The sequence below is a fragment of the Hemiscyllium ocellatum genome, chromosome 10 (assembly GCF_020745735.1).
Source record: "Hemiscyllium ocellatum isolate sHemOce1 chromosome 10, sHemOce1.pat.X.cur, whole genome shotgun sequence".
NCBI lineage: Eukaryota > Metazoa > Chordata > Chondrichthyes > Orectolobiformes > Hemiscylliidae > Hemiscyllium > Hemiscyllium ocellatum.
In genome coordinates, this window is record NC_083410.1 from 43,103,793 (window position 1) to 43,119,783 (window position 15,991).

At 38.8% G+C, this 15,991-nt stretch overlaps 1 protein-coding gene across 1 annotated transcript in view; it reads right to left on the reverse strand.

Moving 5' to 3' along the window:
• Positions 1 to 15,991, reverse strand: part of tgfb2 (transforming growth factor, beta 2) — a 99,135-nt gene that overhangs the window by 5,575 nt on the left and 77,569 nt on the right. The window contains exons 3-6 of the mRNA XM_060831452.1: positions 10,359 to 10,491; positions 10,113 to 10,223; positions 6,208 to 6,385; positions 1,144 to 1,297 (exon numbers count right to left, since the gene is read on the reverse strand). Of these exons, the coding sequence (XP_060687435.1) occupies positions 1,144 to 1,297; positions 6,208 to 6,385; positions 10,113 to 10,223; positions 10,359 to 10,491 (576 nt within the window). The remainder of the gene's footprint in view (positions 1 to 1,143; positions 1,298 to 6,207; positions 6,386 to 10,112; positions 10,224 to 10,358; positions 10,492 to 15,991) is intronic.

Here is a 15,991-nt window from a genome sequence, read left to right on the forward strand (position 1 = left end):
AAACAGTATGAGGTGTGGTATTCGTTAAGAACAGTATATAGATAGTTAATGTTGTGCAAGAACAGTTTGAAGTGGGTACACGGTTGTATGTAATCAACATGGAATGAGAACACCGTAGTATTGGAAGTCTGTGAAATTCATTTGTTGTACATGAACAGGGAAATGGGGTGGCAATGTGGCTAGCACTGCTGCATCACAGCACCAGGGACCTGCCTCAGAGAACTGGCTGTGTGGAGTTTGCACATTCTCCCTGTGTCTGTGTGGATTTCCTCCAGGTGCTCTGGTTTCCTCCCATGGTTAGGTGGTTTGGCCGTGCTACATTGCTTGTAGTGCCCAGGGACATGTAAGTTTAGTCCTGGGAAATGCAGGATTACAGGGAGTAAGATAAAGCAGAATGGTTCTGGGTGGGATGCTCTTTGTAGGGTCGATGCAGATGCAATGGGCTGAATGATCTGACTGTATGAACACAGTGCTTTAATGAAATGTCATATAATGGATAGGTTGAAAAAGTTATGCTAAAAGTCGTAATAATTCTGCTAATAACAGTTGTAATAATTGGACTGCAGCTTCAAATATAAAAAATGAGAACACCAAGGCTAAAGATTTGACTTCTTTGCTGTTCCCTCATTTAGCTATTTGATTGCATTATTTCTGAGTTGTATTGTCAAGCATCCAGTTTTCCAACTGCATTGTGGTTTCTCACTAGATGTTTTGAGCCCAGAACAGTTAAACTTACAGAACAGTGTGCAGATGAAAAGTGATACTGCTTCCAGCCTGACAAAACTTACTAATTCGAGAAAAGAATTTCATAGAAATTGGGCCAAGGTGGACCACACCCCAACTCTTTTCTCCTTCAAAAACAAATTTTCGGATTGTGGATGATAAAATTGTGTTTGCATTGCTCAATCGTCATACTTCCACAGAGTTTTTTTTATACACTTTTATATATCTTTAATCATTAAAAATTGATTGGAGAAAATACAAAATGATAGCATATGATGGTTGTTTTTCTGGAATTGGCTCAAAAGTAATCGAACTGCATGATACAAGTGCAATTTAACAGCAATATAAAAGACAAATATTGTTTAAAGTTTTCAATGTAATAGTGAGAATGCCTTTGTTTCACTCACAAACAGTACTCACCCGGCTGTGTTGAGTATCTGAACTCCACAAGTAAGGACAGGCCCCAGCACAGAAGTTAGCCTGATAGCCCTTGGGTTCATGAATCCATTTCCACCCCAGGTCTCTCCGGAAATCAATGTATAGTGGGCGTAGGCAGCAATTGTCTTGTACACTTCTGTTCAATAGGCAAATATTCACATTGAAATAACAGGCACCTTTTTTTTTCAATTTCTGCTTTTCTTTCCCCTTATCTCCTGAAGCTTCTGACTTATGCAACAGTCTGCCCAAAACATGATTCCTTTAAGTATAGTTCTCAGGATGCAGGCAGCACTGGAAAGGCTGGCATTTACCGCCTACCTCTCCCTGAACTTTCATACAACTGGTACAACTGAGTGGCTTATTGTACCACTCCAGAGGGCAGTAAAGATTCAACAATGTTGCTGTGGTGTTAGAGACTCAAATTAAATATGAAACAGATTTTTTTTAAAAAGCTGTTTGCTTTTTTTCCCAAATCTAGCAAAACTCATTGGATAAATGTATCAGTTCTGGAAAATTACATAAGGCTATCAACTCAATGCTTGACTGTGATTAGAAAAAAAGACAAACAACGCTATGTTTTGCAAAAGCAGAGAGATAGACTATAAATCAAAGGAGATTCCATCATTCCTGTACAAGGTGTTGGTCAGTACTCATCTTGATTACTTGACTGTGACCCTGTTAGGTGCAACTTGGCCGTTGTGTTTTCTACACTAACAATGACTACACTGAGGAAGCTGCTCTGAATGTATTCAATCAGGAATGCAACTGAAGCAGTAGTTTCCCAAATCCATTATTAAATCCAATACTTTGAGTTTAATATGTGATCTCACTTAAAAGCACCAGTTCTCCTGTGGATAGATACTTTACATGAAAGTGACATTTATTGTTCATATTTGCCAGACTTGGAGGAACAGAAACTAATTTGTACAATCAGATATGTTTCGATGAAACATAGTAAATAATTACAATAATAGTACAGCCTGAAGTTGTCACTAATATTTATTTTTGGAAAAGCAAAGCTATGCACTTGATGGATAGGTATTTATGTGCATTTGTGTCAGCCTGTTCCAGTCCAGTTATAACACTGGCATCTACCTGGCAATGTGGAAAATTGCCCAGTTTTGTGCAGTCCACAAAAAGTAGGCTGAAATCATCCCAGCCAATTACTGCCCCATCAGTCTCTGATTAGTCGATGGCAAAATGATGGAAGATGTCATTGACAGTACTATCGAACATCACTTATTCAGCTGCTTCCTGACAATCAGTTTGTTTTCCATCCGCCCACTCAGCTCCTGACTTCATGAAGACCTTGTCCAAATATGGATAAAAGAGCTTGAAGTCCATATTGAAAGGGAGGGTCACTGACCTTGTTGTCAAGTTGACCGAGTGTGGCATCAGGCCAACCACCTCAGGACACTCCGAATGAGTTCCTCAGGGTACTGTCCTATGCCCAACTATCTACAGCTACTTCATCAATGACCTTCCAGCCATCAAAACATGGTGGGCACAAGAGTGACCAGAGGCTGGTATTCTGCAGTGAGCAACTCATTTCCTGACATCTCAAAGCCTGTCCATTATCTACAATATACAAGTCAAAGATGCAATGGAATAAATCCACTTGAATGTGTGAGTGCATCTTCAACATTACACAAGAAACTCAACATCATCTAGGAAAAGCAGCCTACTTAACTCGAACCCCATCTAATACCTTCACCATTCAACACCGATTCACAGTGACAGCAGTGCCAATATATATACTGCTACAATGTAGCAACTCATGAAGTCTCCTTGGACAGCATCTTTCAAACGTGCTACCTCTACTAGCTAGGAGGACAAAGGCAGCACAAACATGGGAACATCACTACCTGCAAGATTCTCACCAAACCAACATGTCTTGAGACTATATTGCCTTTCCTTCACAGTCACAGGGTCAATATCTTGGAACCCCCTCCCTCAGCATAACATGAACTGCAGTGTTTCAAGAAGGAGACTCACCATCACCTTCGCAGGGATGAATAGGATTGGGCAATAAATATTGGCCTTGCTTATGACACTCATTGCATAAATGAATGAAAAACAATTATCATGTTATCAGACCAATAAAATTAAATCTAAAAAAGGCTGATGAAAGATTGTAATATATTAAGTGTTGCAGTTGAAAAAATATTGCTTGTCTTTATTGATGTGAGAAAGAAAAATGAGATGTGGGACAATATAGAATTCTATGTTTTTACCAATGCTTATATTTTCATTAAAATTAGCAGAAAATGTGAGTTTAAAACATTTTAATGAGACCCAGGTTTCATCCTTAAAAGGACACCTAAATTGATGATAAGATCACATTCAATTATAATACTTTACAACCTAGCCTTTATAGCCTAATACACTGACTGAGAAATCTTTGATAACATTCATTTATCTGAACATTTTTTGAAATTGTAATCTTTGTTATGTTGGCAACTTTCAGGCAAAAATTACTTGCTAAGACTTTCAGTACACAATACCTTCAGTATTGTTACAATTTTGTTTTCCAAAAAATGTTCATGTTTATACCTTGGTTATGAATTTATAAAAAGATAAACAACATGCTGTCCTTTGTTACTACTCTAACTAGCTTTAGCAGCGTGAGATACAATATAAGTAACAGTGCAGAGAAGAACCACTCTAATTCCAGGCTATCTGACGTAGCCATACGACAAAAGTTAGGCTTGCTCCTATACTCGAGGAGGGGAAATTTGTGGTTGAGTCAACTGCTAGGGATTAGCTCAGGAGTCATTTTAGGGGAAGCCTAGCATTAGGTTACTTGCCCATTGTCTTGGCTAGAAAATAGGGCCTGTCACCTGGGAAATTGAAGAGTAAGATAACTACTTAAATATTTAGTATGGTAACAAGATAAGCTCTGAATATGAATTTGCGAATGTCTAATTTACCAAATAAATTGTACAGAAATCTGCTTTTTTATTTGGCAAGCATTTTCCCTTGTGAATTCTTTAGTGAAAATTAACTTGCTATTTCAAATACTAAGAAGGTTTATAATTGTTAGAAAGTTATGTTTTATCTTGGTCTTGAGGAATGCTTAATCCCCATTCACAAAGGTCACTTCATCATCCAATATCCCATCTGTGTTCCTTGAGAACTTAGAAGGACTGAGGTGGATAACATTCTAAGATTGAACCTCTCTCTTATATTTCAGAGATATTTTCTTGTTAGACTTTTTCATGAAGCAGCCCTTTTGTCTGCCTGGTTCAACATATCAAACATGTTTCTTTATCTCTAGCATGGGTTAGACATCTGGTAAAAACTGGCATGAAAGGGCATTCATGTTTGAATTGTACTGAGACAAAAAAGGTAGCATAGGGGAAGACTGTCACAAATAAAACCAACTGATTACACAGGCAAAAAGGATAAGACCATGAGGACAGCAATTCCGTTATTATTGTAGGAAGCCCATAATTATGTGCTAGATCGACACTTTTTCAGTAAAGCTTGCAGTCCCGAGTGTGCTCCATTTCAAGTGTGATCAGCCAAAAGATATATTTCATATCAGATCGATCAACATAGCAAGGAGTACAATAATGTAGTAATCTTTCAAAAGGAATTTGACTATTAATCGCTACAGCACAAGCCAGCAAAGATAGCCTCACAGGGTTACACCTGGTTCCATGGTCTCAACTGGTTAGGGACAGAAGGGCTACAGTCATCGCAGTTTATGGCAAAAAATGGTGCAAAAATAAAGGTTTCAGATTTCCAATGGCATCAGCAAATTCTGTAGAAGTAAAAGATGTACAACAAGGGTAACCCTGAGTTGCTCTTGATAAGTGTGAATTTAAACCTGCGGGTAAGGGGGAAAGGCGAACAAGACTGAGTTTGTCAGGAGTTCTCCTGATTACTGAAGCTTGCAAGAGATTATTCCCTCCCACCAAACAAAAGATCTATGGAAAAGTTTTAATATTAATCTTTATCGCCAATAGTAGATAAAGATGGCCTCAAAAGTAGTACGGAATGAGATAACAACTATGCAAAGCAAATAACACTAGACAGGTTATGAGGGATAAAAATAAGAATTTAGAGATAAAATAAGGAGAAAAATGCATGTAGATAAAACATTAATGAATAAAATTAGGAAACTAGGGCAGTAACAAACAAGTAGTCAGTAAGTTCAGCTAAGAGATTAACAAGCAGATTTCTATAATTTAGCCTGTATTTTGCAGAGCACTAAATTATTTACAGCTTTGAATATGGAATCTGCAGACAGTTTAGAGAAATAAAAAAATTGTAAGCCTATAAAAATGCATAACCTGAACACATAAAAAAGGGCAAACTGAATTCTTGCATTTACAGTACAAACTGCACCTCCTAACCTAACATTCACACTTTCAGTCTGTGTCTGGTTATATTAGCACCAGTTAACCTCCAGTTAATGCCCATTACATGCATACAACTAAACATAACTAATGTTAACAATGGGTAATTGGGAATTGGCATGGGAGTAGAATTTTGGGTGAGTGGAATTCTCATTGGAGAATGGTACACCAGCCAGAAGTACACCACAGTAATTGATTGTAAGGTGACCACAGTATTTCCAAGAGCTACAAAAGTGTAGAAATTGAAATAGTAGAAGATGTTACAATGGTGGAAGCAGTTGGTCATTGTGATAGAAGGGTTGTGGGTTTAAAAATTCAACTTATGGGTCAATCAAGACATAAATGATTGGATCTGACACAATAGTGGAGCAATGTGAGGTTGTTGCTAATGACAAGAGAAATAAATTCATAACAAAAAGCTTAAGACAATGGTTTTGATCTTCCCAGTTATCATCTCAACCTAATGGATACTGTCCCCCAACGCCCCCCACACCAAACAAAACATCAATGGAAAGGGTTTTAATATTAATACTTATCATTAATAATAGCAGTAGCAACGAAGTTGACTGATAGAGCAATGAAGCCTCAGCGTTTAAAAATATTCCACTTCAAGCCTCAAAGCATAGTGAGTTTACAATGATACATAGGGCTGAAGGGTGTGCAATGTGGGCTTGTACATTACCTAAAACAAAATGCAGCATCCAGTGCACGTTTCTTCCGCCGACTAGATTGTTGTGATTCTAGTCTATAGGTTGGTAGTAGCATGAGGAGAAGATGTGCCGTTTTCCCATTATAATGATTACTTTTCATTTTTCTCATATCACCACTGGAATAATCTCTTGGATAGTTGTCATAAATTCCTTTAAAAATAACAACTCTTGTTAGAAAAGGTCACAATGCATATTCCTTCCTTCACGACATGTCACTATCGCAGTCAGGCCTTCTGCAAAACCAGATCAGATACTTGGCTGATTCCATGTTAAAACTGAAACATTTTCCCGGTACAGATTTGATGTTCCAGTAACAATGTACATTAAATGAATTCTGGCTATTCCCTCATTTTCATTTTCTGAGAGAGAGAGAGAGAGGAAGCGCTCTGAAAAAGTAGGATTAGTGTTATCTGTACAACTGCCCCTCCTGAATGCTAGTATAAAGTAAGAGTCATATCAACATAAGCAGAATGGCCCATCTGAACTGGTTAGTATCTATTTGTTTTCCTCTGATACTGAGCAACTAAGATAATTAGGGGGCGTTTTAATGTGAGGGGGCTGCAGGTGTCAGCGTGCAAAGGACATCAAAAATGGGAATGCAGGAGGAACACATTGACCTCTGCAATTAACTTTGGAATGTGATCGAACATGTTGGTATCCTTCATGGGAAAAGCAGGTCTGTGATTTAAATATACAAATGTCTGCAGCTTTAACCCTGGATTCTCGCTTTAACTACCGATGCACAGTTTTCATGGCAATCACCAGGGTTAACAACCCAAGCACAGTTAGAGTTAATGGAACTATGAAATAGTCAGGGTGGGAAGCCTTTAAATACCAAGATATGACAGTTGCTGCCTTGCCTCAGTGAATGAGTCTGATGTTTTTCCTGCATGAGTTAAAAATACCTTTATTTCGCAACCGCTATATGCCATTTGTATTTTTTTTCTCTCTGCAAAGACTGTATGGGGGAACAGACTGAATTTTGTATGTGGTTATGGATAGTCTTTTCAGGAAAAAGATTTTTTTTGCAATAAACAAAGAATTTAACCTGAGAGCTTGCTTTCTTGGATTTAAAAGTGATTTTTCACATTTGAACAACATTTGTGCTCCCTTGGACTTTATTATCGTCTGGCTGTCAACCTTCTCCACAGCCTTGGAGCAGCTAATGCAGCTCAACTCTGAACGTTGTTGAGCAACAAGAGAAGCAGCAACAGAAACATCAGCAGCAGCAGCAGCCTTCACCTTAGAAACCTGCTGAGGACCAGCTTTCTGAATGAAAACCAAAAGAACTGCAAATGCTGTAAATCAGAAACAAAAACCTGCTGGAAAAGCTCAGCGGGTCTGGCAGCATCCGTGGAGAGAAATCAGAGTTCACGTTTTGGGTTGAGGAAGGGTCATTCTCCTTTCTTCCTATTCCTGGCTCAACCCCTGAGCTAAGACCAATGTTAACAGCAGAGCTAGTTCAGGATATACAAAAGATTAAACTTGGAAGCTGCTTAGCAATTAGCAGAAATATCCCTTTAAGAGCAAGATTTATCCCAGACTAAGCCAACAAAAATCAGACAGATAATCCACTGGGAACTGCAGAATTTTCCGCTGGACTGCCAATCAGCAACAGAATGTTAATATTTGCTTCAGTTTGTAATTGACTAAAATATAGAGATTTGTATTGAACAGTCTGTACTTACATTGTGTGCAAATGGCAACAGGAGATACAAGCCCAACATTTGCATGGTAATGAGGTGAAAAAATGTCTTGCCCTCAATTTCCTCAATATCTCAGCTGCACCTCTTTTCACTGGTTCCCCTTAAAGGTGAGCTTTTACCTCATATCTCTTAGGTTGGAAAATCTGAGGGTACCCAATCAGCACAGTAAAATCTGACAAAAGGTAAGTGGGCGACATTTTTTGTAACTCAGTTAGATTTTTGGGTCTGAAGTTTCCCAAAAGAAGTCTTTTCATTTAATTTTGTAGCTGTATTCCTGTCCCCACCCTGTTTGCTGGTCATTGATGTTGTCAGTGGAATGGGCCTACACCAGAGATGTAGATGTAACTATTTGAACATTTACCTCAGGCTGTCACATGCCTGGGCAGAGGGCAGTGAAGAAAATGAGTCTATTAGGTCCATATGGACTTGCAGCCTTTATTTTTAAGAGGATTCATCACCCCAAGAGAGACCTTAAATGGGTAAAATCTGACATTAATATAACAGCATGCTAAAACTTTTGAAAGCAAGAAACTCAAATGGCACTGAACCTGAGCTAAATGGGTCATTGCTAATTTCTCAAGCTCTCCATTAGTCCTGCCTCAGGACTCCCATTTAGATACTGCTTTGAAAATAATTGATTATACTAATTAAGGCCACTGAATACTTCAATTCAGGGCTCTCAGATTTTCACTTGGATTTAAGTGTTTCTCCTGGTAACTAAAATATTTTACTTAATTGTTAGAACTTAAAAGATTCAATGTTACATTACTGTGAAATTCCATAAATATGACCTAACTAAGGTCTGTTAACTTAAGGAATCTCTGGAATGCTTACTGTTTCCAGTAGCAAGATCCATTTTTCCAGCAACTGTAATGTACGTTACTGTAGTGCTGTACTAAATGCAGTTACAGCTGCTCAAAATCCTGAATTCCAGTGGCGGTCCTAGCAATGATATGGAGAAGTTAAGTCAATAAAATGGAGTTTTAAAAAGGACTAACATAAACTTAAAAACAGCTCAGTCCCATGATGGACAAAGTCAAATGTTAATAAATTATATTATGGCTTATAGCTGATTCATTTTAATCTAAGAATATCAAAGTACTATTCTCCAAATACTGTTTTGGCACTAGTCCACTTTTGTTACCATTTTCTCACTGCTATTAAATGGCAAATTTTGATTCATTGGTTTGGCTTTGTTGGAATATTTATGTTATGAAGAACTGGACAATTATTGTTTATCAAAGACACAAGCCATATTAAAACGATAGTAGTAAACTAACTAGTCAGACAAGTCATTCCCAGTAACGTGAGCCTTCGACCCACTGTCACAAAATGGAAAAATATTTTCTGAGTAATTATGTATTTCTTGTTTTTAAGAAGTAGTTGTCGCTGACATTGGAGAATGAATGTCTACATCCCAAAGCAGTTACAAGGAAAATCCTTGGAGAAGTTTTAAAAATTCTTGTCGGTAAAAAGGATCTGTTTTAGAATGTACGTAAGTATAAATTACAATCATTTTTGATGTCAAAAGAGTCCCCACCATGGACTCTCTTTGACAGATCAGTGTATGAGTTGGTATGTTTTGGGGGCATTATTCAAATTTGATCGTCTTCCTTTTAGGAAACTAAACAATTTTAATGAATGTTCAAACAGGACAAAATGGCTACTTTGTACAAATACCTCATAAACTGGCAAATCACTGGCTCAATTTGAATATATTACAAGGGATAACCATCTTCTGTCTAAGAGACCTTCTTAATTACAAGCTGGAGGTTAAATAGTTATTTCTCAGTCCTGGTCCCTCTGGTAGTGAATGATCAATTGCCATACACTTTCAGTGCAAATCATGAATATTTTGCTGCAAAATCCATTCAAAATTACATATGCAATATGATTTTAGCAGGTAGAATTGGTTTTGTTCCAAAGTCATTCTAACTAATCCTACTATTAAAACCAGAACCTTTACAATCTATCAGTAAAACTCAAAATGGCTGCTATAAATGACACAGGACCAAAGGAAATTTTACATGAGATTACAACACATGCCTGAAGCAGACAATTGAAGCTGAAACCAACAACTTACAGAACTGAAGGAAGTACCATTGCCCAGGATAGACTGCATGAAATGTTGTAATTTACATGAGATTATTTGTAAATTGTGTATTATTTACCTGCAAATCTGGCTTCTAGCTCTTCACTCTTATTTGGTATAATATAATTATTTGAAGGCACAAATGTACAACATGGGCAATGTAGACTTATCTTAAATCCAAGGTTTCTGTCTGCAAAACACAGAATATTGAACAATTTAATGCACAGCATAATGCATATTGTTATAAAGTCAAAATTGATACTCGTAAAATATATTTTTGAACAATATTGTCATAAAATGAAAAGTTAAAATCACAACACTTTACCTCGATGGAGAAGCCATTCATTAACTGTCTCAGTGACATCAAAAGACAGCCATTCTCCTTCTGTTCTCGTCCGTACAACCTTACTGTCAATATACCGCTGGGATGGAGACGAAGGTTCTTTAGATTTTAGAATCTGAGGATAAGAATGTAAAAATGGTAATTTTTTTTTCTGATAACGTCCACTTTAATCAAAGATTATTCATTTTTCCTAAGAGTGGGTCAGATTTTTGTTACTGGCCAGAATTTTGATACAAATGCCAGTGAAGTGTCACTACATGGAATCTGGCAAGCAGACAGCCTGTATCGCCTTAGTGAGCACATTGTAGAAAATTTCTTCTGATGAGGTTTGCTGGATGGAACAAAATAATCCTGTCAGGAAGCTGACTTGTGAAGAGAAGGAAATCAAAAGGAACCTTTCAGTAGAACTAAACTGAATTTATGAGGCAACCAGATTAAGAAATCTAAGGTGAATGGGTCCTCAACTAATCTTATTTTGCCTTTGAATAATGAATTCTAAAACTATGAATAGGAAAGCAGGGTGGGGAGTGAAATTCTGAGCCAATATTGAAAAAAATTGAAATTCTATCCAAAGAGTAGATTTATCACAATGGGTGGTGGAAAACTGAAGTGGATACCAGGAGAATTGAAATTTTAATGACTATGATAATAGATTTTTATTGGGTCACTGTACAGAATGATATGGATAAATGATGGAAAAATGTAACTGAGATACAGATCGGTCATGATTTAATTGAATGGTCGTATATTCCTCTAATCCCATCCACTACTATTGTGTTTTACAATCTGATAGAGCAAAATTTAAGTGTTCTGAATTTATTGGATGGAGTTATTTATTTTTGCTTCAAGGCGATACACTTTCCTCAGTATATTTAAAAGTTCTGAAATGTTTGAATAGGGTTGTAGTCATAGAGATCTACAGCACAGACAAAGTTCATCGAGTCTGTACCAGTCAAAAACAAGCATCGAACTATTCTGATCCCATTTTCCAATATTTGGCTGTAGCTTGCTTACCTTGGCATTGCAAGGGCACATCTAGATCTGCCTCTACTACTGGGGTGGCACAGTGACTCAGTGGTTAGCACTGCTGCCTCACAGTGCTAGGGACCCGGGTTTGATTCCAGCCTCAGGCGACTGTCTGTGTGGAGTTTGCACATTCTGCATGGGTTTCCTCCAGGTGCTTCAATTTCTTCCCACAGTCTAAAGATGTGCAGGTTAGGTGGATTGGCTAAATTGACCATAGTATTCAGGGATGTGTAGGCTAGGCACATTAGTCAGGGAGGAAGGTGTCAGGGTGGGATACTCTTTGGATGGTCGGTTTGGACTTGTTGGGCCAAATGGCCTGTTTGCACACTGTAGAGATTCTATGATTTTATCCTTACAGGTAGTGAGTACCAAATTCCCATCACCCTTTGGGTGAAAGAAATTTTCCTCAGATCCCCACTAAACCTCCTGCCCTTACTGTAAATCACTTGTCATTGATCTATCCACACTGGAAACATTCCTGCCTGTCTACCTTATCTGTACCCTTCATCATTTTATACATCTCAATCATGCCCTCCTTGGTCTTCTCTGCTTCAAGGAAAATAACCCCAGACTATTCAAAATCCCTATTCAAATGACAACTCTTCAGTCTGCGCAACATCCCAGTAAACCTCCTCAGTAACCTCTCCTGTGCAATCTCATCTCTCCTATAAAAAGGGTTCCAGAACCTCATACAATACACTAGCTGTGGCCTAACCAATGTTTTATGCTGTTCCAGCATAACCTACCTGCTCTAAAGATCTTAAAAGTTTGAATTGAATTGAATTGTGACAAGCACTTTGAACATTAAACCTGATGATAGAACTCCTGTCCTTTGCCATGGACTGCAAACTCAGTAGATCCATGGAGGTCATACATATTTCCAAACTATTTTATTCAAGTTTTTCATTAAATACTCAAGGCATTGACAAGGTTGCATTGACAACCCTCCTACTCCACATCTTGCACACATTGCAATTTGTTCCTGAATCAAAATATATCTTATGTCTTTGGTTGTGGTTTATGTGTAATATTTACATCTTTATAGCCTTGAATATACAACACAAATGAAATATATTCACACGAGACCATTCAAGATATTGCAATCTTAGCTTTTCCTGAAGTCACACATAAAACATACTTCACTGTCAGATCAATTGAACGGGCTGTTTTGTATAACCTGCTATTAGAAAGAGTTATGAACAATGTGTTTTCCTCTACCCTTCATGGTGTGTCAGATAGTGTTACATTGAGGAATGGTACAGTGAAGATGATTACGACCCATTTAATCCAACTGACTAGCTGTAGTCCAGCTGTACGCTCTTCCAACAAACTCAACAGAAGGTTTTCACTGTTTACCATTTGTAGCAAAATTGTAAACATGTGTATGAAGAGTACATTTACAAATCAGCATGACAGTAACATAGTTCTCTGTCTTCCTCTGCACATTATGCAAAGTTGAAATACTCAATAGTGGAGGAAAAGCTACTGTTGCTGACAACTGCAAGACAAATAGATCACTGCTTTCTGTTTCTTGTTCCAGGCTTCTCTACTGCAGCCATTCCTTTCCTAGAGAGCGTATGAATAATAATGCAGAACGCAGCTACCAGCAATCAGCAGGCCAAGCACGGAGAAGAAGTATGATTGGATATTTTTGATCTTGGACTAGCCAGCTATTACCATGCAGACGATTCCGCCATTTTACTGGGAAGACAGAATAGGCAGATACATAAGATGGAATTTAATTTTCTCTGTGTGAACCCAGGCAGCTTCCCACTTCAACTCCAATTAAGTCTGATACAGGAAGGTTCCTGGACAGCTTTCCCACCTTCCGGGCAAGTCAACATTTAGTGTCTAATTAAGGGTTTCTTCCCACTATGATAGATTTTCCAAGGCACACTGTGCTTGACTGAGAGACCCAGCATTTGGAAAGGGGAGCCAGCTGAGTATCATCCTCCCACCTTTGCTGCCAATCCCCCTACTCTTCCATGAGTGCCCCACTACCCTCACTCACCAGCGCATGGGTCCAGAGGCAGTCTGAGTTCTCTTCCTGACAGGAGCCATCACCACTCCCACATGACATTGCCTGCATTTGACAGGTACTAACTTCTGATTGGCTCTAAAAAAGACAGAAGGTCTGGCTGTGGGGTCCTTGATGATGGAGAGGGCCAGCCACTGGCCACTTAAATGCCTGAAATTACCTGCAGATTTTCCCAAAGAGGCAGGCTCCCAATTCCCTGGAATACTGCCCAGTTAGATCGACAGTCCACGTTTTGAGATAACTGTTGTTTTGCTTTTGCAGGAATTGTTTAAAAAAGGTAGGCATTTCTTCTCTGTGTTATCATGGTGCAAGCACTATTTTTCATAATAATAATATCACACAGTTATTAAATGCCAATTTCTTTGAGGAAAATGGTATAACTTGGACTGGGGGAAAAGGCACTATGTCAAGCATGTTATTCTGTCAGCAGAACAATTTATTTTTATTCATTGACGGGATGTGGGCATCGCTGGCTAGGCCAGCATTTATTGGGCATCCCTATTTGCCCTTGAGATTATAGTAATCAGCTTCGGTCTTGAACCGCTGCAGTTCAAGTGGGTTAAGTACTATTAGGCAGGGGGATTCTAGGATTTTGACCAAGCAACAGTGAAGGAACAGAGATATATCTCCAAGCCAGAAATGGTGTGTAGCACAGAGGGGACCTTGCAGGTAGTGGTTTCCCATGCATTTGCTTTCCTTCTCCTTCACAGTGGTGGAGGTCACAGGTTTGGATGGCGCAGTCAAAGGAGTAGGGCATCTTGTACAATATGCACAGCTCTGCCACTGCACTGGTGGTAGATGGGATGAATTTTGTGGCTGGTGAACAGTAAGCCAATAAAGCAGGCTTTCTCCTGGATAGTATTAACTTCTTGAATGTTATCGGAGCTGCATTCATCTAGCCAAGTGGAGCATATTATCATCACATCTATGACTTTTGTTTCTTAGATGATGAACAGTTTTTGAGGAACTGAGTTATGCACCTCAAAGTTCCCAGCATCTGACCAGTGCTTGCAGTGAAAGTATTTATATGGCTTGTCCATTCAGTTTCTGGCTAATGGTAATCCCCACACTGTTGACAGTCAGGGATTCAATAATGGCAATGCCATTGAATATCAAAGTTGATGGTTGGATCCTCTCTTGTCGGTGATAGTCAGTGCTTGGCATTTGTGTGGTATGAATGTCACTTGCCACTTATCAGCCTATGCCTGAAAGTTGTCCAAGTCTTTTTACACTTGTTTCAGTATCTGAGGAGTTGTGAATGGTGCTGGACATTGAGCAATCATCACCAAAAATCCCCACTTCTGACCTTATGATGGAGAGAAGGTCCTTGATGAAGCAGCTGAAATTGGTTAGGTCTCAGACACTACACTGAGGAACTCCTGCAGAGGTGTCATGGAGATGGGATGACTGACCTCCAACAACCACAGCTATATCTTTTTGGGGTAGGCTAAGAGCATTGTGGAAGATCCCACACAACCCTCACTCAAACTCTGCTCCCTCCTGTTATCTAACAGAAGATACCAGAGCATTTGGTTTTTCAAAGCCAGACTGCGCAACTGTTTCTTCCCCCAAGCCATCAGGCTCCTTAACACAATATGATTAGACTCTTTCCCCATCTGAAATTCTTTGCACGACTTTGAATTGCTGCTAGAAAAAATGTCTATTACTAATCATTCTTCTATTAGATTGTAACTTGTGTGTTTTGCACTTCTTATGTATTTTATGCCAAGTATGATTATGGTTTGTGCTGTCCCTCGGTCCTGGAGGAACGCTATCTCGTTTTTACTGTATCAGTTGTATATGGTAGAAATGACAAATAAAAGCTTCTCTCTCTCTCTATGACTTGAGCTGATGGAGTTTATTTTCAGATTCCCATTGACTTTGGATTTGCTAGGGAGCTCCTTAATGCCAGGCTTGGTCCATTGCTGCCTTAATATTCCAACATTGTCTCTAGAGTCAGTACCTTTATCCATCACAGGACAAGCCTGTAATAAGTGCAGGAGCTGAATAACTCTGGTGAGACCCAAACTAAGCATCAATGAGTAGGTTATCACTCCACAAGTGAAGCTTGAGAGCACTGTCAATGTCCCCTTTAATCACTTTGCTAGTCGAGAGTAGATGAGGGTAGTAATTAACTGGGTCAAATCTATCCTGTTTTTTGTGAACAGGGTAAATTTAAGCAATTTTCCATATTGCCAGGTCAATGCCAATGTTGTAGCCTCTAAGCGTGTGATTAATTTTGGTGCATAAGTCTTCAGAAAAGCAAATGATTCTTTGTTGTAACTTCACTAGGTTGACACCTCATTTTAGGTATGCCTGATGCTCCTCCTTCAGCGCTCTTGACTGAACCAGGGTGGCTCCTCAGTCTGACTGTAGATTTGGACCATGACACTACAGAGTATATTATTGTTGCTGCTAATGGTCCACAGCACCTCATGGATGCCCAGTTTGATTTTCTAGAGGTGTTTAACGCAGCACTAATGTCACAAAATGCAGTGTTGTGTATCCGTAATCTGAAGATCAAACTTTATCTCCACATGGTCTGAGTAGT